Raw genomic sequence first — 26,946 nt, forward strand, 5'->3', positions numbered from 1 at the left:
CTAGGTACATACCCAGAAGAACCAACAGCAGAGACACAAACAGACATGTGCACACCGATGTTCGTAGCAGCATTATTCACAATTGCCAAAATTGGAAACAACCCAGGCGTCCATCAACTGATGGATGGATAAACAAATTGTGGTGTTTACACACTATGAATATTATGCAGCAGTAAGAAGAAATGAAATCGTGAAGCATATGACAATATGAATGAACCTGAAAGACATTGTATTGAGTGAAGCAAGCCAGACACAAAAGGACAAATACTATATGACTGCACTATTATGGTCTAAATATAGCATGTAAACTCATGGATCTAATAATTAGAATATAGGTCACCATAAAGTAGAAAGTTGGTAGAGAATGGAAAGCTGAGGTTAATTTGTTTATAAATCTCTGGAAATGAATGGAAATGTGAGAGCTCATCATGGTGTTTGTGAGTAGCAGAGCTCTTATATGGGTATGACAGTGACTGAAAGGGAAAGTCTAAGGACACGTATCTATTACTAGAAGGAAAGCTAAAAAATGTAATTTGGGACAGTATAACAGTGAAACCTCATGTAAAATATGAATGTGTGTGATATTGCATATATTGCTTATATGACGGTTTTTACAAAATACTAATAAACTAGAAGAAGGAAACAGAAGAGCAGCTATGTATGACAGGGAAGCATAGAGACTTTGAGAGGTGATGAGTTTTGTTTGTTTGGTTTTTATTATTGTTATTACTATTATTATTACTGGAATAATGAAAATGCTGTAATAATATAGTAATGAATGCACAATTATTTGATTATACTAAATACCATTGATTATATACTTTGGATGGATTTATGTATATGAATATGTATCAATAAAATTGATTTGTTAGAAAAAATGCTCAGAAGTTGTCAATCCTGGCTTATTTTGTTGGCTTCGCCTGCCAACTCATCAATCTGTCATCTCTAGGGTAAAGCCTTTATCTTCAGGGTCTAATATGAGCTCCAGCTATCACATCCAAATCCTAGACAGCATAATGGAGGCTGAGATGAAGAAGGGAATGTCGCAACACTTTTAGGAGAATTTCTGTCAATTATATCTCCACAGCTTAGGTCACTTGGCCACACTAATAGGAAGGGAAGCTAGTGAATATAATCTTTAAACTCTGTGGTAATATATACAGCTGAAAATTAGGGTTTTAAATTACACTTGAAGAATGTATTACCATGTTTTGTTGCAGATGCTGGAAAGAAAATTAGACAAGGAAATAAAAAGGATTAAATTTTGTGTCTTGAAAATGATGATGGTAATAAAACCTTTCTAGAAATTATAGGGAAGAGGAGACCTATTTTATACATGTGTGTGGGGTGACAATTGATTTTGGACAAAGTAAATCGGGGGCTAATAATAATAATATAACATGTTTTGAGTGTTTTCTGTGTACCAAGTACTATGTCAAATGCTTAACATCTACTGTATTATTTAATGAAGTCTATGAGTTAGCTCTAATAATTGATCTAGTACAGATGAGGAAATTGAGATTTTGAGAAATTCAGAAAATTAAGCAAAGTCACACAGTTTGTAATTGGTGCAGTGAGGACACAAACCCACGTTTGTGAGACTCAAAGCTCAACCACTTGCACTGTGGCGCTCCTGTTAGTGCCAGCAAGTGATGCCCAGAATGGAGAGCATGGAGCTCAGAAAAGAGGACGGAAGGGGAGGTGTCCTCTGAGAGCCAACCAGCTCTCAGGAGTGACAAACGTAAGGGAGGAGAGAATTCGGCAAAGGAAGGAGAGGGTGCTAAATGCCGAATCTTTTATTTTATGTTTCTAATTTGTATAAAATCTGAGCTGACTGAAATTCAGGGTACAGCAACAGCAGGAGGATTATCTGCTGGTCCCCATCTCCCCAAGTGGGGGAAAAGACAGTTTCACGCCGACAGCAGTAACTCCTCTCAGCTCCTAAGACGTGCTCATGGCTCAAGCAGGGGGAAGGGGTAGGTAACAGGATGTGGGGGAGCTCCTGAGCATCAGACACTGCTTGTTTCTCCCTTCTCCCATTCTATTCCCTACCCTTCCCTTCCTAGCAGAGCCTTGCTGGCCTGGGGAGAGCACAGGCCCAGGAGCAGTTGGAAGGAGGTGGTTGGGACCGAGTACCAAGGGAAGGGGCCCTTTGCCCAAAGTGGGTGGGACTTAGTCCTCCTCCCTACAGCTCCCCACTGAGTTCACAGCACAGAAAACACCTCTAGTCCAACAACTTTGTGTGGAAATATACTGACCAGGGTCCAAAGGGGCAGGCAGGTGAGAGATGGGCAGGGGCAGTGAAGACAACAGCAGGCTAAGAGGGGAGGCAGCAGAAAGTTCCTCCTACCCACAGGAGGATACGATATGGCTGTTGGTGGTCATAGCAACAGCTCCCATCTGATGTCATGGGGCAAACAGGCTGGTCCAGGTGATTCTGAACCACAGTCAGTATGCACAGGGTCTTTGGACTGGGGTTAAAGTTCAAAATGTGTAAGTCAGAATGATCTATGAGGCCAAATTAATCTCCCAAGCCTTCCTGAGGAGAGGGACTGGTACCCCCAAAGAGGACAATCTTGTCACCAACAATACAGCAGCACTGCTGCTGAGGGGACATGGCCCCTGACCCTTCAGTTCAAACTTCTTCCAGGTAGAGGACACAGGGTTAGACTTCCAAAGATCGTGGAAGTGCCGGTTCAGCCTGGCATTATAGCCACCAACGATGGACAGCTCCCCATTGTAGCCAAAGGCTGAGTGACTCCGGTGTCCCTTGGGTAAATGCTGAATCTTAAAGTGTCTTTTGGAGCTGGGGGAGAAGCAGAGTCACTGTAAAAGAACCAGGAAAGTAGGGATATGTCAGAGTGGATGAAAGGAAAGACTTTCTGGACAATGAAAGGGGCCAATGGTATATACACATAGAGGTCCAAGAAAAAAAAGTTAACAATTTGAACAGTAAGAAGCCATTCTTTTTCTTATCTTTAAGAGCGCCTGAGGTGGGATGTAGGGATCCATGAAATAAGGTCAGAAATAGTGGATGAACTGGTTAAAACAAATAATCCTATTGTCAGTAAGAGATGGCAATAATAGCTAACATTTATTGAATGCTTAGGATATGCCCGGCACTGTTTCAAGGCTTTTCTGTGTAGTGATTGATACAACCACGAAGTTTTATAGTAGCTACTTTTTTTCTTTAGCTCCATTTTGCAGATGAGAAACTTGAGGCAGTGAGAGGGTAAGTAATCTGTCCAAGGTCATACAGTTATTGAGGAACAGAACTGGGATTCAAGCCCAAGCGGTCTGGCTGCTGAGTTCATGGTTAGTAGTCCAGAAAGTCCAAAGGTTCTTTTAAAAAGTAATGAATTGGCAAAAGCCCACAGAGCTTCTCCGAGATAAAATCTCAGGCTCATTTTCAGGACTTGTGCTATAGGAAGTGTTAAAGGTACTCAGTGATTACCCGTTCTTCTTTCCCTAAAAAATCCTTTTTGAAGAGTCTGTTTCTAAAGGAAAATTAGCTACTATTTAAAAAAAATATAAATGACATTTGCAATCCTGAAGGAAAATACTTGGCATTTTTGCTGTTAAGCTTATTGAGAGAATTGCAGTGATACATTATGGGCCTTAGTAAATGTCTCCAGAAAGAAAGAAGACATTCTAAATTTATGGCAAAACATCTTAATAATTGTGCACTGGAACAATGATTTCTTGTGTTTCAAATTCCTTTATGCCTACAGACTGCTCAACTGAATGTCTTTAGAACCTCTAGAACTTATTTTCGCATAGTTTGAAGGTTCAGTCAAGTCCTACACGGTCACATGTTGATTTGAAAAAAAAAAAGTTGTATATAGCTGCCCACAGTATAGTATGGGCAGCATATTGGAATCTAAGACTTACAAATTGCCAGCCTGCGCGGTGTCCCTAGCCCTTCTCAGGTAATCAGCTTTATTAATACTGATAAGTGCTTTCAAAAGACTGAAAAGTGATACATATTTTTTTCTTTTATTCCCTGCCATTCTGACTTCAATGTTTTCATTCCTAAAATAAGGAAGTTTCAAAATTTTATAAGCTATACAATGTAGATGCCTACCTAACCCAAAATAGCACTAGCATGGAATGAAACAAGGTATTTAAAACTCCAGATATTCAATAGTGCATGATAAAGGGTAGTTTCTGTTTTGATTTTGTTATTTCAGTGAGAAGATTCCCTAAGAGCATAGAGGACCCTCCATTTGAGGATAAAGGAGCAGACAAAGTTTTATAGTGGAAGTGATGTTCTTAAACATTAGGAATTGTACTCTGACAGGTAGGAAAGAGAAGTGCATTCCAGACTAATGTACTTTGGGAAATAGCATGAAAAAAAAAACCAAACAAACCTAGAAACATTTGGGGAAATTAAAGAAATTCATTGTTAGGAAAATATGGAGTATAGTAGAAGAAATGGTGGGAAATATTTCTGATAGGTATCATAAGTATGAATTGCTTGTAGCCTCTGCTGGATTTTCTTAGCTAAATAAGAAACTCTGTAAGGGTTTTAGAACCAGTGCTTTCTTATTGGAATTTCAGTGGCTCATGATTTTGTGCTACAGATAGTAGAATTCACTGTGTCCTATGTGCATCCGTAGTTTGGTTCTTATGAAGTTCTTTTGTTATAGCGAGAAGACTACAACTGTAAAATATCAGCTTACTTAATGGTGACCAAGAGTTGTTTAAAATAGCTTCCTGAGAAACCAAATGAAGTGGTCGTCAAGCCAGCTCACATGATTTATGCCTTCACCTCTGTGTAGTAGTAATGTAGTCTCGTTTCAGTTCGTAAATGATGTACTTTTTAACTTAACAGCGTGTATGCTAGTAAAGGGTTAAGGGTTTCTTTTACAATTGTGTATGCATCTTCATTCAAAACAAATTTTCATTCTAAGTGGTGATTGATTTCAGAGGATATGGAGCAAAATCCATGAACTTGCCACGCTTGATGAATCAGGTTTTTAGCAATGTGGATAAGAGTCACAGATTTTATAAAGAATCTTAAGGTGATCATAGACAAAGGTCAAGATACTTAAAATCTTCCTTTCCTTTTCACTTTGCAATGAAACCATGAAGGGAAGGAAAAGGAGGAAACCATGCAGGTAAACATAGTAATTTTCTAATCTTCCTATCAATTAGAGATTTTTGTTAAATCTCATACATTTCACCTATCCTAAAAAGAAGGATATACTAACATTTATTTGGTGCCTATTATGGGCTGGGCTGTACACCAGCGGTCTTATATGTCATCACCCTATAAGGTTTAATGTAATTTAATTTAACTTTCACATCCATACTATATGGTTCTGACATTTTCACTATGCCCATTTTTCAGATGAAGAAACTAAAGCTCATGGAGTTTAAGTAAGCCAAGATAGTTAATAACAGATTTATCATTTAAATCTGGTTCTGACTCCAAATTCCATTTTATTTCCATTAGTAGAATTAATACATTAATGGTGTAAAACATCAACTTAGAGATCACATATTAACTCAGATATTTCTGAATAGCCATATTTAGTCATTCAAAAATTTCCTTCAGTGCCAATGTTGTACTATCCATATAGAAAGGTACATAGCTTGAGCACTTATACAGTGACAATATGATTGTATTCTTTGGTGATTGGTCACTTCCATTTTAAAACTTATGTTCCAATAACCACGAATTGCTTTTATAGGTAGGACTGACATAGAAACAGTATGATAACAACAGCCATGAGAAGTGAAGTCTGGGCATTCAGCTACATTTTAAGATTGAATGCTGGAGGTTTGGGAAAAGTGTGTATCACAATTCTCCTAGGAAGGAACAATGTTAAAAACAAAATCTTTGCTGACTACAGCATTGTAATGTACTTTGAGTTACCACCCTTCTTATCATTTTTCTCTAAATGAGTATTTCTAAGATAAGGTTGGCAGAAATGGTGAGCAAATAAGAGCCAACAAGAACTGGGGTTTGAGCTAGGCAGATCTGAGCTCAAATCCAATTGCATCGCATACTAGTCCAGCAAGGTATTTAATCTCTGCCTCATTTTTCTTACTTGTATAATGAGCATACAAGCATCTCTTGCTGAATTTGAGAAATAAAAGAGATGACTGTCAAGTATAAAAAGTAAGGTCACATAACAATCTCTAAATGGTATTTGTAAGGATTATACACAGGATAAAGTTTGCTCTTGGGGTGAGTGGGCGAGGTGTTTGAGATGGCCAGGGCTGCTGAGAGTGGGAGAAGTGATCCAGGCAGGAGATGGTTTTTCCCATTTTTCTTCATACACTCTGGCCCCTCACATGGCCCTTTGATGCTGATTTCCTGAATATACTCCTCACATATCTACTGGGTATTCCACAGCTTCGGAATTCAGTGTGGGCTATGGTTTTTATATGTGCTAAATCTATAAAGCAACAAAATTATATAGTTATCCACTCACTCGTATTTCACTATAGACCCTGTTCCTTGGAGACAGAAATCCCTCCTGTCCTCTCTGAATCCTGCTCCCATGTAGCACGAATGCATACCACCATTCATTTAGTTAATAAACATTTATCGACCCCCTCTTATGTGACAGGCTCTATTCTAGAAGGGTACAATGGTGACTAAAACAGAGAAATTTCTCATGCTCCTGGTGCTTACCCTCAAATTGTAAAGAATCCTCTACATAATCATATAATTTTAATAGCAAGCAAATATGAAGAAGTACAAAGGGCTAAAGTAGTGCACAACAAGAGGTGGTACCCAGTCAGGGAGTTGGGGAAAACTTCTTTAGGTAGTGACTTTACAAGTGTATTAAGAGTTAAAATTTGTGTTAGTCTTATCATGTAAATGAAAATGATTCACCATGGAATCTGTGAGTTTCTCCGAGCTCAGCAGAGTGAAGAGGAGTTTAACTGGGGAGAGGGTGGCTGAGGAGCATCCCAAGCTGAGGGAGCAGCAAGTCATTCATTCACCTTGCATTGCTTTTTAAAAGATAGTGGACCTTGGTTTGGTTGTGTCCACTTCACATCTCTATCAAGAGGGGGCTTAGATTCCACATGGGTGCTGGATGCAATTCTCCTGCTTTCGGTTGTAGGCACTCTTGGCTCCCTGGTGTGGTGGTTGTCCCTCTTCACCTCTATGTTAGCTGAGTGGGGTAAGTCCAATAAACCAGAGTGTAGGAGTTGCCAGTCTGTTGAGGCTCAGGGCCTGGCTAGCAAATCTTTTCTTAAATCATTTTCAAAACTAAGTAATACATACATAATTTTTATGTGTGGAATATGATGATTTTTTGAGAGCATGTCTTTCACATGTAAATGTGTAAGGAAGATAAATAGGATGTTGCTTCCATTCCCCCTTTTTTTAAAAAAAGTGCATATAAATCATATTGTATAAGCAGTCATGTTAGAAATGAATACTATTTTGTCATCTCCCTTTATGGAATTACAGCATGAACTCTGAAGATACTAGCATTACTCTATCCACCTATAAACAAGATTTTAGGGGTGTATTATGTATCAAAATTTAATCTTCCTTTATAATGTAAATAGAAATGATTCACTGTGGGAACCTCTGAGCATTTCTATTACATAAAGTGCTTCCTCCCCAACTGTTTCCTCTAGTCTTTATTTGTACCTCTTTGGGCCTATTTCAAGATATTTTGATCAATTCATTATCCACTTATGCAATTTATATACCTAGTGTCTCTAAATGGGTTGTTCACGAAGTGTTGGCACAACTGAGTTCATAGCTGGTACACCTGGAATATCTATCACTGCTTTATCCTTTCTTTATAACTGCTGATGTGCATCTATTTCACTGTATTCTCTTCCCATTCCAGTCCATGAATAGCATTTCCTTTAGTAACTTCATGGAAAGTTCCTTTATTAAATTGGAAACTACCTTTATTATTTTAAGCATAGATTATTTAAACCTATAGAAATAAAAATTATAAACACCACCCAGATTTAGCAAACACTAACAAATTGCCATGTTTGCTTCAATAGACAAGAAATAAAGCCTACTTTTTACTAATTTTAAAAGTCAAGTGCATTTCCCCAATGCAAGTTTTCTTTTGACCAAACTGCCCTCTTGTCATCAACTATTACAACAGAAAGAAGTCTCTAGGATCAGTCAGTTCAGCATTTCACACTGTGAGTGGGATGACAGTGTGCAAACAAAGGGTTTTGTGGCCAAAGAAATGTGAGAAACTATGGGCTAAACAAGCCTAAAAGGTCTCTTGACTGTGACATTCCTCCAAATGCGGATATGGAATGCACAAATTCCTACATTTATTTGACCATAGAAATTCTTTCTCACTATACATCTTGCAAGGCTAGTATTCTAAGGAAGCCATCTCAGGTAACACTGATCTAAAATGCCTATTTTATAGACAATTTTCCTGAAAAGTTGTGATTCACCCAAGATCTTACTGCTATTTTAATGGAAAAACTGAAACTAGAACTTACTTCATCTGCTTGCTTCTGATTTAGTTTGGACATTCCATGGTTTTGAGCAGCTTATCATCTCTTCCTTGGTATATTTATATGTAACAGTCATAAGTAGTGACTGTGGTTATGCCCATCTTGCTACTTCCTTTAGCCCCAGAGAAACCCCAGTGATATCTATTCCAGTGGACCTGAGAAACTTAAGAACATTGGGCTGATTCTGTTTTCTTATGGACAATCAATCCAAGGTTACCAAAATTGTTATCTTTCCATTAGAAGAAAATATGTTTGAGACGCCCATGAACAAAGGGCTCACCATCAGTTAAGAAGTTCATTCAACAAATATTTATGGAGTAGCTATTCCATTCCAGGCCCTATTCTAGGTGCTAGCAAAACAGCATTGAACAAAACAAAATCCTTGCCCTCATGTAGATTAAAATCCTCTGAAGGAAAACAGATAAACAAGCATCAGGTAAGGAAGATGACTTGGCTCAATGGATAGAGTGTCTGCCTACCACATGGGAGGTCCACGGTTCATACCCACGGGAGCTGGCCCACACGCAGTGCTGATGTGCATAAGGAGTGCCATGCCATGCAGGGGTGTCCCCCGCATAGAGGAGCCCCACCTGCAAAGAGTGCGCCCTGTAAGGAGAGCCACCCGGGGCAAAAGAAAGCCCATCCTGCCCAGGAGTGGCGCCACACACATGGAGAGCTGATGCAGCAAGATGATGCAACAACAACAAAAAGAGAGACACAGATTCCCAATGCCACTGACAAGAATACAAACTGACACAGAAGAACACACAGTGAATGGACACAAGAGAGCAGACAACTGGGCTGGGGGGGATGGGGAGAGAAAAAAAAATCTTAGAAAAAAAAGATGGGTAAGTGCTCTGGAAAAAAATAAAACAGAGTAAGAGCGATAGATAGAGGATGCTGGCAAGGGTTACAATTTTCTGTAGGGTGGTAAGGGATGTTTTCCTGATAATGTAACATTTGAGGGGTCCATTACTTGAGGAAGTGGATTTAGCATATTTCCAGGAACATGCAAAGGTCAGTGTGGCTGGCAACAAGTGAGCAAAGAGGACAGTGGTAGGGACCAGATCATGTCAGGTTGTGTAGGCATTAAAAAGACTTTGATGGGTTTTTTAATCTCCATATATTTATGATTTTTCCCTTTTACTGTCCACTGTTGAGCTCTAGTGCCATTCCATTGTGATCAGAGAAAATGTTTTGTATAATTTAAATCATTTTAAATTTATTGAGACTTGTTTTGTGATCCAACATATGGCCTATCTTGGAGAAGGATCCATGAGCACTTGAAAATAATGGATATCCTGCTGTTTCAGGGTGTAATGCTCTGTAGATGCTTTTTAGGTCTAATTCATTTATCATATTATTCAAGCTCTCCATTTCTTTATTTGTCTGTCCAGATGTTCTGTCCAATACGGAGAGTGGTGTATTGAAGTCTCCACCTATTATTACAGAGACATCTATTTCTGCCTTCAGCTTTGCCTATGTGTGCCTCATGTATCTTGGGAGATTAGCATAGTTATTTCTTTTTGTTGAATTGCCCCACTTATTAATATATAATGATCTATTTTATTCCTTATAAAAGTTTAACATTTAAAATCTGTTTTGTCTCATATTAGTTTCTTTACTCCAGCTCGTTTTTGGGAATATCTTTTTATGTGGAATATCTTTTTCCAACCTTTCACTTTTAACCTTGTTGTGCCCTTATGCCTGAGATGAGTCTCTTGTGGACAACATGTAGATAACTTATAATTTTATCCATCCCATCAGTCTATGTCTTTTGATTGGGGAGTTCAAGCCATTACCATTTACTGTTATTACTGTGAAGGCGTTACTTACTTCATCCATTTTGACCTTTGGCTTCTGTGTTTTATTGCACTATTGTCTATCTTTTTATCCTTTAATTTATCCTTTCTAATAATCTTCATTTCTATACTCTTCTCCAAGTCTCTTGCTCTTGTTTTTTTTTCCTTTCATGCAGCAGCACTCCCTTTAGTATCTTTTGTAATTCTGGTCTTTTGGTGACATATTCTGTCAGTTTTTGTTTGTCTGTGAAGACTTTGAACTCCCCTTCATTTCTGAAGGGCAGCTTTGCCAAATACAGAATTCTTGACTGGTAGCTTTTCTATTTCATTACCTTAAATACATCATACCAGTTTCTTTTCTCCTCCATGGTTTCTGATGAGAGGTCGGCACTTAATTTCATTGATTTTCCCTTGTATGTATTGCTTTGCTGCTTTCTCTTTCTCTTTGATTGAGTGAAGCAAGTCAGACAAAAAAAGGACAAATATTGTATGATTGCTCTATTATGAAGTAAATATATTAGGTGAAATATAAATATATTATGTGAAATATGAATATGGGCAAAATTGTATACAGAAGACATTTTTTTTGAAGCTGAACAAATTTAGGTTAATATTACAAAATGTTAATATCAAACAAAGAAAAAACAACCCATCATACTAAGTGAAGGAGACCAGACACAGAGTACTACACATTGTATGATTCCATTTATATAAAATGTAAATATAAATCAATTTACAAGGTTGAAGTTTGATTAGGGGTTATGTGGGACTGAGGAAAGAATGCTAAGGAGATTGCAGTCTTTCTTTTTGGAATAATGAAATTATTTTAAAATTTTTGAGATGATGAATGTACAACATTGTGATCATACTAAAAGCCATTGATTATATACTTTGGGTAGATCATATGGTATGTGAATATATCTCAATAAAACTGCTTAATACATAAATAAGTATTTGTGCAAGAACAGCCAGAAATAGCAGCTATGCATAGCAGGGGAAGCAGAGAGAGATTGAGAGGTGAGGAATTTTCTTGTTTGTTTTTCTGTTTTTGTTTATTATTACTTTGAAATAATGAAAATGCTCTAATGATGACTGAAGTGATGAGTGTACAACTATTTGATTATATCAAATACCATTATTGCATGCTTTGGATGAATTGTATGCTTTAATAATATGTTGAAAAAAGGGCTTTGGCTTTTACTCTGGGTGACAAGCAAAGTCATTAGTGGATTTTTCAGAGAGTTTCACATAGTCTGACTTCTGTTTGAAAAGGCTCAATCTTGTTTCTGTGTGGAAATTAATGGTAGGAGTATGTGACAGATTGGTTTACTAGGAAGCAAACTCTGAGATGGACATTAGCATGCAGGAAGTTTATTAGGGAGTGCACTTAGAGGCAGCACCTGTGGGAGATGGGGAGGGAGTAGGATGAGGCAAAAGGAGAAATCTGGCTGCAATGAAATCTAAACAAAAGCCTTAATTGGGATTGCCTTTTAGAATTGTCCCAAATTGGAGTGGGAGTGCCAGGTCTTTGTACAGATGCATTGGCTAGCCATCAGAATGGCATTGGGCAGGGAGATTTATTCAGCTGAGAGCAACTCCTGGAGAGGACTGACAGCTGAATGCTGTCATGGTACTCCCAGCAGCTGAGGATTAAGTCCTTCAGTTGTGAGGAGGGAAATGGATGGCTTATCAGAGCATCATTTATAGGAGGCAAAGTGGAAGCAGGGAGAATTGTTAAGAGGCAATAATTCAGAAAGAAGACAATGGTAGGTTTGACTATTAGGGTGTTAGAAGTAGAGGTAGTGAGGCACGTTCATATTTTGATATCTTCTGAAGGCAGGGCTCGCAGGATTTATTGATGTATTAATGGGGAATTGTGAGAAATCAAGAAAAGTCAATATAAACAGACAATTTTTGGCCCAAGCAACTAGAAATATGTAGATAATATATGCTGAGGTGGGGAAGGTTTAGAGGGTAGGCAACAGTTTCAGGAGAAGTAATTCAGTTCAGGTTATATTAAATTTTAGATGTCTGTGAGATATCCAAGTATTGATGTCAGTTGGAAGTATGAGAGTACTATCCAGGAGAGTAGTCCAAGCTAGGGATACATATTTGGGGCTCACTGGTTTGAAAATGCTATATTAGCCTATGGAACTGAACGAGATGACATACAGAGTGACCTCTGGGGTACATCAAATCTTAGGGTCAGGTGGCATTAAGTAGACTGAAAGGTACGTCCAGAGACTAGGAAGAGGACCAAGAAGAAATGAAGTACAACAAATGAAATGGGGAAAGTCATTCAAAAGAGAAAGAGTGATCCACAGACACGTATTCCTGATAGATAAGTGTTTCTTATTGTTGTCTATATTCCCTTGCCAAATTCTACCATGTTCGAGGTTTATTAATTTCTTTGGAATACCTACTTATATCAAAGAAACAGACTCAGGTACTAGGTATTCTTCAATTCTTTGAAGCTTCTGGTTTCCTTTAATTAAGAAGGGCTACTGATAGCCTTTTTAACTGGAAGGATAACCCAAGGAGAAGAGAGTCTATAAGCAGTAACAGGAAAAGAAGCCAGAGTCAAAGACAGATGAGGCCAAATTTAATCTGTGATGAAATATCATGCACGTTTGTTAAGAAAAAAGGGTTAACTTTAAATATCTTAAATCCAATTTTGAGTATGTGCATTGGGTATTACTTGTTGGGATCCACAGAGTCATTTGATACCCAGAATACAGATCTAAATTCATGGTAACTCCCATCTTCAAAAGGAAAACATGACTCAGGTCTGAAATGGAATTAGAAGTGCCCCAACATCAGACACCAGAAGTAGAATAGCATCTCTGCAGAAACCAAAGTGAAAAGTCACTGAACAAAGCCCAAGACCACTCCCTATGCAGCTGACACTCAGTCCACTGCCTTTCACTCTCCCCTAATTTCATTCTTCACTGGCATCACTTGTGAAGGTGTTTTCGTCATGAGACTGTAAGACTTATTGAGAAAGTGTCCAAGCCTTTATCTTGACATCTCCCAGAGCCTAGAGGTGTGCCTGGCACTCAACCCATGTTTATTAAGATAAATGGGATTTCTAGTACCTTCTTTTGTCAGGCCCAAGACCTAAGGATAGAAAAATGGACGTCTGAATAGTCTTGGCATCTAGAGCTATTTAATTGCTTACATGTTTCTTGGCAAATTTTTGCTAATTTATTTTTTCCCTCAAATTTGTTTCCCATGTCAAACAAAGACTATTTGTTCTGTATTGTTTATTTTAAAAGAAATATTTTAAGGGTCTTCTGGCATGAAGGTATTGTGGCATTGCCCATTCTGTTGCAAATTTTAACAAACCATATTTTCTTTTGGAAAAAGTCTACTCAACAGAGCAGTTTCTGTTCCTTAGTGGGAGAGAAATCATTTAAAAATTTTGTATTTATAAAACGTTTAAGGGTCTTAGGAAGACTCTAGGGAAAATGGCACTTGTTGTCCATAAGAAAAGGGGTTGTAATTGGAGGATGGAATCTCCTTTTCTCTCTTCACCATCCAGTGTAAGTAATTATAAGCTCTTGCATCATTCAAGACTGGAGACCGTTATTTCCATTGGATACCATCACTTACTATTCAAATGAGAATGCTTTCTATAGAAATTGTCCCAAATACGTGTGTATTTGAGGCTATATGTTGTTACTAACCAGTTGGCCAAAGCATGCTGTTGCAATGCATGACCATTATGTTCTTTTTTAGCTCAAAATTATGATTTCTCCTTTTAAAATCAATAATTATTAATTAATAAAACAAAGGAAAGAAATTGTTAGTGAAAAGTTGCCCATAAGACAGTGCTAAATAGCAAAATAATAGATAAATTTAATTGATTTTCATGTAAAATGATTCAAGGAAGCATTTCAGTAAAGCAAATGGTAGGACTGAAATAATCTTCTCTTCCAAATTTAACTGTACCAGCTTGCCTAAATATTGCTTTATATTTGAGGAAGAGATTGAGGGAAAGAAAAGATCTGAGGGGGAATGATAGAATAGCATAGAGAAGAGCTTCATAATTGTTTGAATCCATGTAGAATAAACTGATTGAGTCACTGAAAAAAACTCCCATTCCCCTTAGGGAGCCACATACCTGAAATTTGAGAGAAGAGTGACCATTAATATTTATTAATGCTACCCTTTGATATTTTGATTGTTTTTACCCCTCTTCCCCCACACACCCCCTATTTCCCACTGAATAAAATTAAAATACTTTAATTAAGATCTTTGATGATCTGGACCTAATTTGCTTTTCTAGTCTTTTTTTTTTTAGATTTATTTCTTTATTTCTCTCTCCTTCCCCCCACCCCGGTTGTCTGTTCTCTGTGTCTATTTTGCTGTGTCTTCTTTTGTCTGCTTCTGTTGTTGTCAGCGGCATGGGAATCTGTGTTTCTTTTTGTTGCATCATCTTGTTGTGTCAGCTCTCCGTGTGTGCAATGCCATTCCTGGGCAGGCTGTCTTTCTTTCGCACTGGGTGGCTCTCCTTATGGGGTGCACTCCTTGTGTGTGGGGCTCCCCTACGCGGGGGACACCCTCGTGTGGCACAGCACTCCTTGCGCGCATCAGCACTGCGCATGGGCCAGCTCCACAGGAGTCAAGGAGACCCAGGGTTTGAACCGCCGACCTCCCATGTGGTAGACAGACACCTTAACCACTGCGCCAAGTCTGCTGCCACTTTTCTAGTCTTATTTGCCTTTATTCTCATTGATGTTATATATCAAACTGAGTAACAATAATACTGACAGGAGTAACATATATGAAGTGTTTGCCTGAACAGGTCTAAGTCTTTGTAGGCCAGATTTAATTGTAATCCTCGCAAACACCCTGTGAAATAAACACTATTATTATTCACATATCCCAAGTGAGAAGACTGAGTCTGTGAGAGGTTCAATGAACTTCCTGAGGTCCCACAGCCAGGGAGTGGCAGGGCAGTGCCCAATTCCAGGACCATCTAGCTCCAGTCCTGTCCTGGCAACCAACAGGCCAGTCCCTTCACTTGCTGTTCTGATGGTGCCCTCGCTCAGGGTTTTCTCTCTCTTCTAAGTAAGTGCTATTCTATCCCACCTTCATAGCCCCATGCTCCTTCCAAGGGCAGCTCCAATGCCACCTTCTCCGTGAATTACTCGGGTGGCTGTGATTTCAACCCCCTCAGAAATTCTTCTAAATTTTAGTTACTCAAAGCATGAAAGACCAGCAGCAAAGCACCAGCTGGAAGCTTGTTGGAAATGCAGTCTCTGCAGCCTCCCCTCAGATCTCCTGAATCATAATCTGCATTTTACCAAGATTCCCCAAATGGTTTTTATGTGCAATAAAGTTAGAGAAGGACTGTGCTATGGATTGTTTTCTTTGTATCTCTTATTTATATACCTAGTTTTTATTCTTACTTAGGTTAAGAGTTCCTGGAGGACAAAGAGGACATTATAGTCTTTTTTGAGTATCTGTAAATATATATAGCATAGAAGGTAGCAAGTTGTTTAGGGCTATGATATAATATTTCTATTCAGAAATTTAGATAATTTTCTAGTTCATGATGTAGAGTTTAGAGCAGTTTCATTTTGACAATTACTTCACTCACAGAATATCCACAAATTCAGATTTTGAATAATACTGAAAATGTTAAGAGGCATAATCTAGGTCCCTAAAATAAAACCTTCATTCCTTCCTATAGCATTTGATCTATACAGAGCCCTGGAGACACAACATCTTTCATTGCCAAAATCCAAATATAAATATCACAGAGTTGGAGAAAAATCAATACTTAGAAAATAGAAAAATAGAAACACTGAGACCCGAAGACTCTAATCAATTTCACATGTGAAGTTATGAGGTTGATTTGTCTTTCGTCAGGACACTCACTATCTTCTAGGAACCCTGGAATGGAATTTTGTTTTGACAAAAATCTGATTGCAAGAGCTATTTTATTTTAGAGCTAATTTCGTTAAGTAGCAAAACTTCAGTCACTACAGATGCTCCTTTGTCATTGCTTGCTATTTATATGCCAAGGACCGATAATTAAAGTTACTGATTTTTTTTTTTTCAAAAACAAGATCTCTATGTATTTTCTAGTTCTTTTTTTAGAAATAGTGTTCGAACGTAGTGGTACCTCTAAATGCTCTCTGCGACTGTGACCAACTGATCATCGAGATTGACAGATGCTGGAGCCTCTCAATCAGCCTCTCATTGCTGCACAATCTGTCTGCTCTCTTCCTTTCACAAAATGTATAATTGGAATACTTGCATGAAAAGAAAAGAGGGCAAACGCATATAGGTGGATTTTTTCCCCCCACTTCTCCTGATTTCATTTCAGCAGTCAATATGACCTCTCATGAAGTTCCAAATCTAAAAATTATCTGAACATAAATCTACTCTGTAGAGGCGATGAAATTTTCCAATTTAGGGAGGATTCCATTCTACCTCTTTTTAGAATTCCTTTTTTTCCGTGTGAGTGTGTGTGTTGTCTTAGTGAGAGGCTCCCTTCCCACCTCAGTCAGTGGTTTGCTCACTCCCTTATGTGATGAATCAATGCTTCCAGAACAGGGGCTTCTGAGTGACTGCGGGAACAATTACTTCCAAATGAACCAGTGCATCTTAGCAGGGAGCATTCAGACCACACCCCAGGTAAAAGGAAGTCTTTCCTTAAATGCTTTCAATAACTTTTAAAGGCAGTGCACTGTGCTGGTGGTGTTTGCTGCAAGAGGGCTTAAGGGAGAGCTGCTGGAGTGCAGATAAATTCGACTGTATAGCAAAATATAATGTTATCTAGCTGTTAGTGAATAGGGTGAGCTGATAAGGACAAAACAATTGCTTACTGGACTGCCCTTGGCATAGTGTTAATGTTAAGGCACCCTGAAATATCTCTTCTTAGGAGGCTAGCGGCCATCTGTTAGTGTGGGTGTCAACATCGGAAGGGAGAGAACTTTTAGGGAAATACAAGAAATGAAGGCGGTACAGCCTCAAACTGAGCAGAGGAGCAGTTAGCTTGCGTGGCATGGGGGAAAAACAATTTCTCAAATTATTATTAGGCTGTCCGGTAAAAAGGTGACAGCCTTAGAGGTGTCAAGCATGGCAAGCTATATTTAGGAAAATATTTTAATCCTTTCAACTTTAATTTCCATTATTAAAATAATGTCCTAAGGATAGGAACTAAAATGTTTAAACAGCATTGACAACTGAAAGTGTTAATTGGCATTTAACATGTGCAATGCTATTAACATGCATCTGTTTCTGCTTTGTGTGGAAATGATTTTTCATCACCATAGCAATTCATTTCTGGGCTCCATTGGAACTTGGCCACAGTATGCAGTAAAACAGCAAATGTTTTTTTCTTTTCTGAATAAGGGATTCAACACCCTACTTACTAACATGTGTCTCTTCATCTGAACGTTGCACAGTGTGGCTAGTAAAATTTCAAATTGTCCTCCAATTGTAATTATTTGCAAATAAATATTAGATCCTTAGTGAGATAAGATGATGCTAGGTAGGGAAGGTGAAAAGGGCCTCACGCTAACATTGTACTGCTAGCTTAAAAGTGAATACCAAGCTATTGCCCTTTTTGTGATTGCTCTTCTGAGGCTATGTGTGAGGACAGGAATTTATCCCTCATCCTTTATTCCAACCATAACACAGGAAGAAATATGTCTTTAGTTCTGTTAGTTTTTCTTTTCTTTTGTTTTATTCTTGAATGAAATCATGTATTGGTCCAGCTAAAATTGGAAAGTGTTCTCTTGCATGGGTAAAGAAATTTTATGCAGGATATGGATGTTTCTGAATGAAAATATAATAAATTAGAAGGAAATCATTTTACTTCTTTTCACTAGCCTCAATTGTCAACATGCGGTTTTTAGAAATTCATATGTTATAAAAGTACATCTTATTTTAGAGCATCAGTTTTCATTCATAAATTATTCCCATTTAGTCATGAAAATTATAGCTATTCACCTCTAGAATGTCTATGGCTCATGGTATATCAATGGTGGAGATATGTGTGTTTTAGAGATTTAAGTAGATTGAACTATGCAAATTGTGCAACGCTTTGGAAAAGTAAATGTTAGTCATTGTATATGTCTTAGAAGGCAAAGACATTTACTGTTAATAATGTTTATATATATTACAAAAAGCAGGACACCTACACTGAACTCTTTTATATATCAGTATTTAAATTTCTACTGAATGGAACCCAAGGTAGACCTACAGTCATCATATGGGGAGGTAAGGGCAATCCTATAGAACTGGGGTCAAGGTCAGAATTTCATTTCTTATTCCTTGACTCCTAAAGAATTATCTTTCCTAGCCAAATGATATTCAAATAACCAGCAATTGTGAAAAGAATAATGTCAGAGAGAGCAGCCCTGAACTAGGAACTAAGTCTTTAGGGAAAAGTGTTTGAGTTGCATAAACAGATAACTGAAACAAGGAAGGGTAATGAGAGGTAGAACCTCATGACATGAGATTCAAAGCTGGAAGTTTTTAGGTAGGAAGGATGAATAATGGTGTGGAAACTGTAAAGAGGAGCACGGACAACATCTCTCTTACTTTTAGATGCAGAGGGATAGGGGCTGTGGAAAGAAAATACCTACCATCAAGTCAGCCTTGGGAGAAGTAGGGCTCCTCAGGGATAGTCAAGTTTTTGTTTTTTGTATAATCAATGACTTTTATTTTATTAAAAATTTTTTTAAAAATTCTGATTTAGTTAGAACTGGAAGGTGAAGGAAATATTCCAAGAATAGCATAAGGATATGGGAAATTTTGCAATTACCGACTGAATCCCAGAAAGTATATAGTGAAAATGTTTCAAGAATTGGAGAAAGGTGCAAGATGGGAAGAAAACAAGGGAGATGCATAGTATAAAGGAATAGAGGGATGACTTGGAGGCCTGAGCTTCTCATGGAGATGGCATGAATGGGGTTAAAGGGTATGCTGAGTTAAGGATCTAGGGGTCCAAGACAGCAGGGGGTGGCTTATCTTGAGGGAGATGAGGATCAGGTTTCTCTAGGCTTCATTGTATTGCTGCTGACTGAGGTCCGGAAGCAGCAGAGGGACAGTGTTACTCTGCCTAGACCGGACTGATTTTATCAATAAAATTGATAGTGTCAATAGTGATTTCCCTCATCATCCACTCCTACCACCTCTTCTACTCCACCACATTCATAAGCTTTTCTACATTTTAATTCATGCTTTCAAGTCTCAAAGGAAACCATGTTCCTTCTTCTGTTCCTCTAACTTATTCCCTCTACCTCTTTCAGGACATTGATCCAGCTCTGATCCCTCCCTTCCGTTATTGGTCCTTACACCCTAGTCTATAGAGATGTTTAAGTCTATTCCATTGGAGAAAAAAAAAACTAATAAAACTGCCTTCTTTGTCATACTTTCATCTGTAGTGATTCTCACCCCTTTCTTCATTTTTCATTCAAACTTCCTGAAAGAGATGTCTCCAATACTATCTCTTGTTTCTCCTTTTCCATTTACTCCTCAATCTTGGTTTCTTGTCCCTGTCTCTAACCTTGTGTCTTTTAAAACTAGAATTATCTATAGAAAATTCTAATATGATTATGTCATTGCCCAACTTCAATGCTTTAATGATTCTCTATTGTCAATAGGACAAAGTCCAAGCTTCATACATATCTTGCTGCTATTTCTTTCCATGTCTTCATTCATCTGGTTTTCTCAGTCTTGGATAGCCTTATCCTCCTCTCCACTTGGACTTAACATTCAGGTGTTGCCTTTTACAGAGCAAGCCAGGATGGGTGGGTACCCCTCATCATGAATTGATCCCCTTGAATTCTGTACATACTCTCATTCTGCTTGTGCATAGTCTATTGCCAGTTTCCTATCCATCATTGAATCCTTAATTCCTGAATGTTTGCTGCACAGCAAAAACTTAACAAAATTTTGTTTGAATGAATAAAAGAGAATAAAAGCAAATACTTAACAGAATTATGTTTCAATGAATCCTTGAGATAAGCATTGGCATTCTGGTGACCAGAAAGGCATAATTTCATTTTTAAATCCTTACCTTGACATTCTTGTTAAGGATAAAATGTCAGAAGTTCCCTGCATGTTTGATGACCATGGGTCCATAAATTGAGCCTGCTAACTAAGGGTTCAATGGACAAAAGTTCATTTCAAAACTGAAGACCAGATGCTGTATGTGGGAGAACCCTACTGAGGTGGAGAAGCCCTGTAATAGTCCATCTGATTAGCTTGCTAACCTGCTGCTTTATTGCCATTCCCTACAACAGGATCTGCCTTGGGTTGCATTGCTTTCTCTGGCAAATGGTATCATAAAAAAGGTTTTGATACACTATAACTATTTTTATAGCTGTTTTCTTTGGCAGCCCTACACATGACCACAGGATAATAGACAATTTTTCAGAATGAATGAGATAAATATCATGGTATAGAGGAAATAAGGTCAAGATAAAACCTTTCACAAAACTGAAAGTCTTATTTATTACACATCTCATAGGTCTCTTCTGGTGATTCTGCTGCCAAACCTCTGGTCTTCACATTTGTCCCCACTGTCAGAAGACTACCAACCCACTCTCAGTTGGCTGACACCTCTAAATTCCTTGTTAAAATTCCTGAGGAACCAAGTGATAAGAATCCAGGAACTGTAAATAGGGTAGGATTATTTATATTCTTTTGTTATTTCAAACAATTGTATTAAATTGTCCACAACAGTAACTTGGAAATTTGTATGAATGTTGATTTCCTGTGCTTAAAGTGAGAAGATTGTGAAGTCTAAGGTTGGAGCCTAAATGTTATTAAACTCTAGGTTCTTCTAATGTATTATTCTCAACCCTTTTCAGTTGGTGACCTATTGTGTGCTATTTGTGTGATACATTTTTCTCCTGGGTCATCTGCTCCTCTAGATGACTCTTAAGATAATAAACACGGACTTTACAGAAGTTTAAATTTAATCTCAAAAGAAAGTACAAGATAAACAATGAGGTGTTTTTGGACATGTAATAAATTAGCAATGTTAAAAAATGTAATACCCAATGTTGGGGCAGTTGTGGAGATATTGGCATACTCAGTCTTTGCTGCTAATAAATTTATACAGTTTCGGTGGAAGACCCTTATCCACTGTCATGAAACTGTTCATAAACTTTCTTTGAACTATGACCCAAGGAAAGAGTACTGAGGAAGAACAATATTGTATCAGAAAATAATTAGGAAAAATTAAAAACAACCTATATCTAACAAGCAGAGGGAAACATCTCTTGACAAAGTTATAATTAGAGTAATTATGTAATTCCATGGAAAATATTAGCCTTATTATATTAACTGATAAAGTAAACTATATAATTATATTTATACCCAGATTATAAATAACAAATAATTATCTAAAATGAGACCAAAACTGGAAGTGGCATTAAAACAAACCAGTAGGGGAATGAGTGTAGCTCAGTGGTTGAGTGCCTGCTTCCCATGTATGAGGTCCTGGGTTCAATCCCCAGTACCTCCTAAAACAAAAACAAAAACAAAAGAAAAAAAAAAGTCCTGAAAATGACTTCTGTTACAATAATGAAATTATGGGTATTTTATTTTCTCTTTAAAATATATATTTTTTTTAATAGAAAAAAGAGACTGGGGGAAATGTGTGGTATTCTTGAGCCAACTGGGAAGCAATAAAATGATCTGAATCACCTTGTCTATGTGAAAACATTTTATCTAGAAGATAGCAATATATCTGTGATCCTAGGATTTTCAATGCTGTTAACTTATTTCAAAGACTAATAGGAGCAAATTATTTCAGAGGAATCCTGAATACTACATAAGGCATTTATAGGAAGTTTCTCCCTAATAGTAGTCAAGTACATACAATATAGTCTTAGGATCTTTGGTTTTTAGGTCCTACAAATGGTGTGATATTGTAGATATAATACTGTAGATAAATGAATCAATATCTATTGTATACCTTCACAGCTTTCTAAGATAATTGTACTCATTTGCTGATTGCAATGATATATTTACAACCATACCTTCAAAAGGTTAAAGATTTTCTTCTTATTTTGTAAGCATTTCAATAGTATAATAAAATGTAGTAAATAAGTATTCATATATATGCTTAACAACTATTTATTGAACATATAATATGCATTTTATGTTATAATATGCATTTATGGGGCTGGAACTTCAAATGTCATTAGGAAAAATGTTCACATATGATTTATTTTTTATGGGGAGGCAGACAATGAAAGAGTGAAAACATATAATAAAAACTTATGTAGTGAAAAATGCTGGGAAAAAATACAACAGAGCAAAGGAACAGAAGACATAGGGGGAGGGGAGAAAGCTATTTTCGATCTTTCATAATGTTTCACAAAAACCAGTTAATGTATATTTTTGCCAGCTTTTTACACACTCTGATACTCTTCATGATATAGAACCTGTCCTTGAATCCTTCTATTTTTTAAAATTTAAAACTTCTTAGCCCTTGGGTTTTGTTAAGATCTTGTAATTTAATATGCAAAATGACCACTGACAGAGAAATCCTAATCCCAGGATTTTGTTTGTTTGTTTTATCTTGACTATATCATCATTGTCAGCTGAAAAGTATAGGATGGATATACAGAATCAACTCCTTAGTTTAGTTATATCTAATCAATGATTGACTTCTAATTTGTCTTCACACAGACAATACATATATATGTATTAGTACACACTAAATTGACCACCAGAGTTGAACTTGCTGGTTTGTTTAGTGTTTTCTTTAGTTTTTTATTTTGAAATAATTTTAGATTTAACGAGGAATGATGGAATGCCCATCCCTAGAAACAGAGAGTATCTGCAACTGCAAGCAAGACAGTTCCATCCATCTGCCCCATGGGATCTAAGCCTCTCTCAGTTGGAAGCAGAGTGGAAATCACCATCCCAAATCCTCAAGATTGAGGAACAAACAAGCATAAGGGGGAAATGCAACTATGGACTAAAGTAGACTTATTATTATCTACCATTAATAATCTTTTTATTAATGGAAGAACTTGTAACATTGATATATAGACAGTGGTCACCAGAGGTTCTGAGGGGAGGGAAAGGGAAGAATAGGTGTAACATGGAGGCATTTTTGAGATTGGAATCGATCTGCATGATATTGCAATGATGGATATAAGTCATTATACATTTTATCAAAACCTATAAAATTATGTGGTACAAAGTGTAAACCATAATGTAAACTATATTCAATGGTTAATATCAATGCTTCGTGTTCATCAGTTGTAACAAATGTACCATACTAATGACAGATGTTGTTAATGTGGGAAAGTGTGAGAGGGGAGGGGCGGGGTATATGGGGATCCCCTATATTTTTGATGTAGTATTTATATAATCCAAAGCTCCCTTAAAAATAAAAATAAAAAATTAAAATAAGAGTTGCAAAGGAAAGAAAAATAATGACCTTTGTATAGTTACCAAAACCAGGAAATTGAAATTGGGTTTTAAAACACAATTTTAGTGTACACTGTTGCTTTCAATTTTAAGGAAGAAAAATCTTGGTAGTTTGGTAAAGCTGTCTTAGTCCTGGCTTCATAATCTGTGTATTCATAGATGATTGGATGGCTAAAAATTTAGAATTACAAATCTAAAATAACAATAAATAATACTTGGTACTAAAAATTTTGGTGTCCTGTTCATGAGTTCTTCCCAGTTAGTCTAGATTGTTTTGTCTGAATATCAATGCATTTTGTTCCAATTTTGCTTTTCCTCTCTGACTTGAGAGATTTATTTTAGAATTCTTCAGTAAGATTTCCTTATTCCCCTAGTTTGTAAGGATATACAGGTTGCTTGACTTTGAGCTGAATCCTTGACCAATCCCTGTTTATTTCATGAAATCTGCACTTTCAGGACATATCTTAATGGAAAAATTTTTCTATATTTTAGATCATATTTTATTTGGAGTCAATTACATTTGTTTGTTGATGTTGGTTATGAATCCCAAGTTGCTTGGGCTTGGACCAGGACAAACAGTGGGCAGTAACAGTAAACCATTAACTTCCACTCAAGCTCTCTGAGGCCAAACTGACGTTTTAAATATGTATTTTTAAAAACTCTTGTCCTTGGAGATTAATTGGGTGAAGCTTTTCAGTTTACATGCCAAAAAAAAAAGCATTTATCAAACCAATGCCAATGCTTTTCCCTTTCTACATCATTTTCAGTCTAATTCCAATGACTACCTGACCTTGAATGCTGAAAGCCAACAAGAGAGAAACCAAGGGTTATTTACTTGTTCTTCAGAAGTCAGTGGAAAGATTTCACGAGGAAGAGGATTTAAAGCACACGAGCCTCAAGGAATGCAGCAAAGTGACCTCTTCAAAGCTGAATATGTCTATATTGTGGACTCAGAAGGGGAAGATGAAGCCACAGGCAGAAAAGGTGACCAAGACACCCCGGGGGCTAGGGCCACTGGAATCACCCGACCCAATTCTCTCGCAATCTCCTCCAGTCTGGTCTCTGATGTGGTGCGTCCCAAAACACGGGGGACTGATCTCCAGGCCCCATCACATTCTGAAATGCTTCATGGAACCACCTCTCAGCAAAAGCATGGGAAGGTAAGTTTTGTCTTCTAGCCATTAAAAAAAAAATATATATATATATATATATATATATGTATAAAAGCCAAGTCTTAAATACCCTTTATCCTGGGCTGTCTGCAAAGATCTTCCAATTTAATACATACAAAACTCTTAAAGAAAAAATACATTAACAAGCCAAATCCCAGGACCATATCTCATCACAGTGTAATCACAGATAATACATTCAAAAGGTAAAAAAGATAATGTAATTATGTTGTGAAACTGGCTGAACAGAAACATTTACTTACACATTTAGCTGTAGAGGATTTGGGGAAGTAGTAACTCTTCTTTTTGAACAATTCTTGGAGAAGGAGTCTCTTTAGTCAGGAGAGAGATCTTGGTGAGCTGGGTGTATCTAGATGCATATTTGAAGTATAAGAAGGATCCAGTGAGAAGACATCACGTGGATATTAGATGTAGATTCATTGATGTCACTCTAGTAAAAGAGTAGTATAAGAATAAACTAGGAAATAAGAACATGTAAGGGAAATAATTTTGCCCTGGGAGGGGTTACATACCTGATTTGATGTGGTCCTGGAAGTCACCAGAGTGGGGCTGGACTCAGAGAAGTAGGGAGAAGATCCCACCCCAAGACTTAACAACAAGATTGAATGGTTCCTTCAAAGTGGAGAGCCTATGTTGCAGAAGACCCACATCTCTGGGGGCAAGAAAAAAGGTGGGGAATAGAGAGGCATTTTGAAAAAAAATACAGGAAAATTTTGCCATTGACTAGCTATTTGGTGTAATGAATTATTAGGTGATTTTGACAAGACCTACAATGTCAGGAATGTAGAGGTTGGCTTAGGCAGTAGGTAGGGGATGTGGATTGCTAACGTCTTGACAATGAGCATGAGTTGGTACTGAGATATTCTAACCTTATAATTATAATTAAAGGTATTAACAGTCAGCTGTGATAATCAGGCTTAAACTTCTCTTTCTTGCTTCTGGACAGATGATGGAATAGCCAAGGGGAAGATGTGGGGATTGCTTTTTCAGTAGAGGTTAATTTAATGTGTCCCTTTTGAAGTAAAAAAAGAAAAATAATCTTAATGAAGCAATGTTGGGGTCCTTTTCTTAAATTGATAGACTATTTTCCTACTGAGCTAGCTATTCATTATATTTTTCATGTGACCACATATATAGAGGTCAAACTAGAGACAGGACTAGACTGGAATCAAACCCAGGACCTCATACATGGGAAGCAGGCACTCCATCACTTGAGCTACATCTGCTTCCTGAGACTAGAATCTTTTGTTAAAAAAAAAAAAAGATTATTTTGGAGTAAGTTATAGTTCATGGTATCAAAGCTCCAAATACAAAGTCAAAGATCAACCTAATTCATTAGTAGTGGCTGCAAATAATAATTACCAGTAATGGAGGAATGAGGAATACAAGATCCTTAAATGTTTGGGCAGCAGCCATTATTCCTATGTCCATTTCCTGTAAGAATCCATTAGAGTGATGAAGAGTATCTCATCACAAAATAAAAATAATGTGACTGTTACCCACAAATATAAACTAGAGAGATGACTAGAGTACCAAGGATGGCAGTCTACAAAGTTTAATACAATGTAGACCTAAAGAACATCCCATGATCAGGTTACCTCATGTCAACAACATCAGTTTTTCTTTCAGAAATGCAGTCAATGGAGTGAATTTATGAATGTATCTGGAAAAAATGGGTCCATGTATAGAGCTGTCAATGAGTTAATGCTATCAATTATTCAACAAAAATGTACTAAACTATTTCCAAAAATATCTTTAGTTCTTATTCTGGCCTTTGCCTTTTCCATAACTTAGTCATAACTTTCCATAACTTAGTCCCTTTCCAAGCTATGACTTGTATCTCTTTTCTTCAGCTATCCTGAATTCTCATCAAAGTACATACTTCATGCCTTTCTATAACCAGACCCTTTATTCCTCTGCTTAGAGTGACACTCTCTTTCCCTTTCTCCAGCTCCATTTTGACTGAGGCTCAAGTAGAACCTCTTCCTAGAGATACCACCTTTGAGGAAGAGTTCATGCTCCTACTCCATCTTTGTGATTTTCTTTATATTTTGTAGACTTTTTGG

General features: G+C 37.3%; 1 protein-coding gene and 1 non-coding gene across 7 annotated transcripts in view; both read left to right on the plus strand.

The window, feature by feature from the left end:
• The window catches only part of MLIP (muscular LMNA interacting protein), a 266,818-nt gene that overhangs the window by 118,707 nt on the left and 121,165 nt on the right, over positions 1-26,946 (plus strand). For 3 of the 6 annotated variants that reach the window (XM_004475365.4, XM_058306895.2, XM_004475366.5), the window contains exons 2-3: positions 20,767-20,922; positions 24,458-24,850. In XM_004475365.4, the coding sequence (XP_004475422.1) occupies positions 20,767-20,922; positions 24,458-24,850 (549 nt within the window). Of the gene's footprint in view, positions 1-16,729; positions 16,920-20,766; positions 20,923-24,457; positions 24,851-26,946 lie in introns of those variants that run through there. The other 3 variants (XM_071218524.1, XM_071218525.1, XM_004475367.4) reach the window with 2 other exon arrangements.
• Positions 21,692-21,768, plus strand: TRNAG-CCC (transfer RNA glycine (anticodon CCC)). The gene has a single exon. It is a non-coding gene; the product is annotated as a tRNA-Gly (tRNA).

The sequence above is a fragment of the Dasypus novemcinctus genome, chromosome 11 (genome assembly GCF_030445035.2).
Source record: "Dasypus novemcinctus isolate mDasNov1 chromosome 11, mDasNov1.1.hap2, whole genome shotgun sequence".
NCBI classification, from domain to species: domain Eukaryota; kingdom Metazoa; phylum Chordata; class Mammalia; order Cingulata; family Dasypodidae; genus Dasypus; species Dasypus novemcinctus.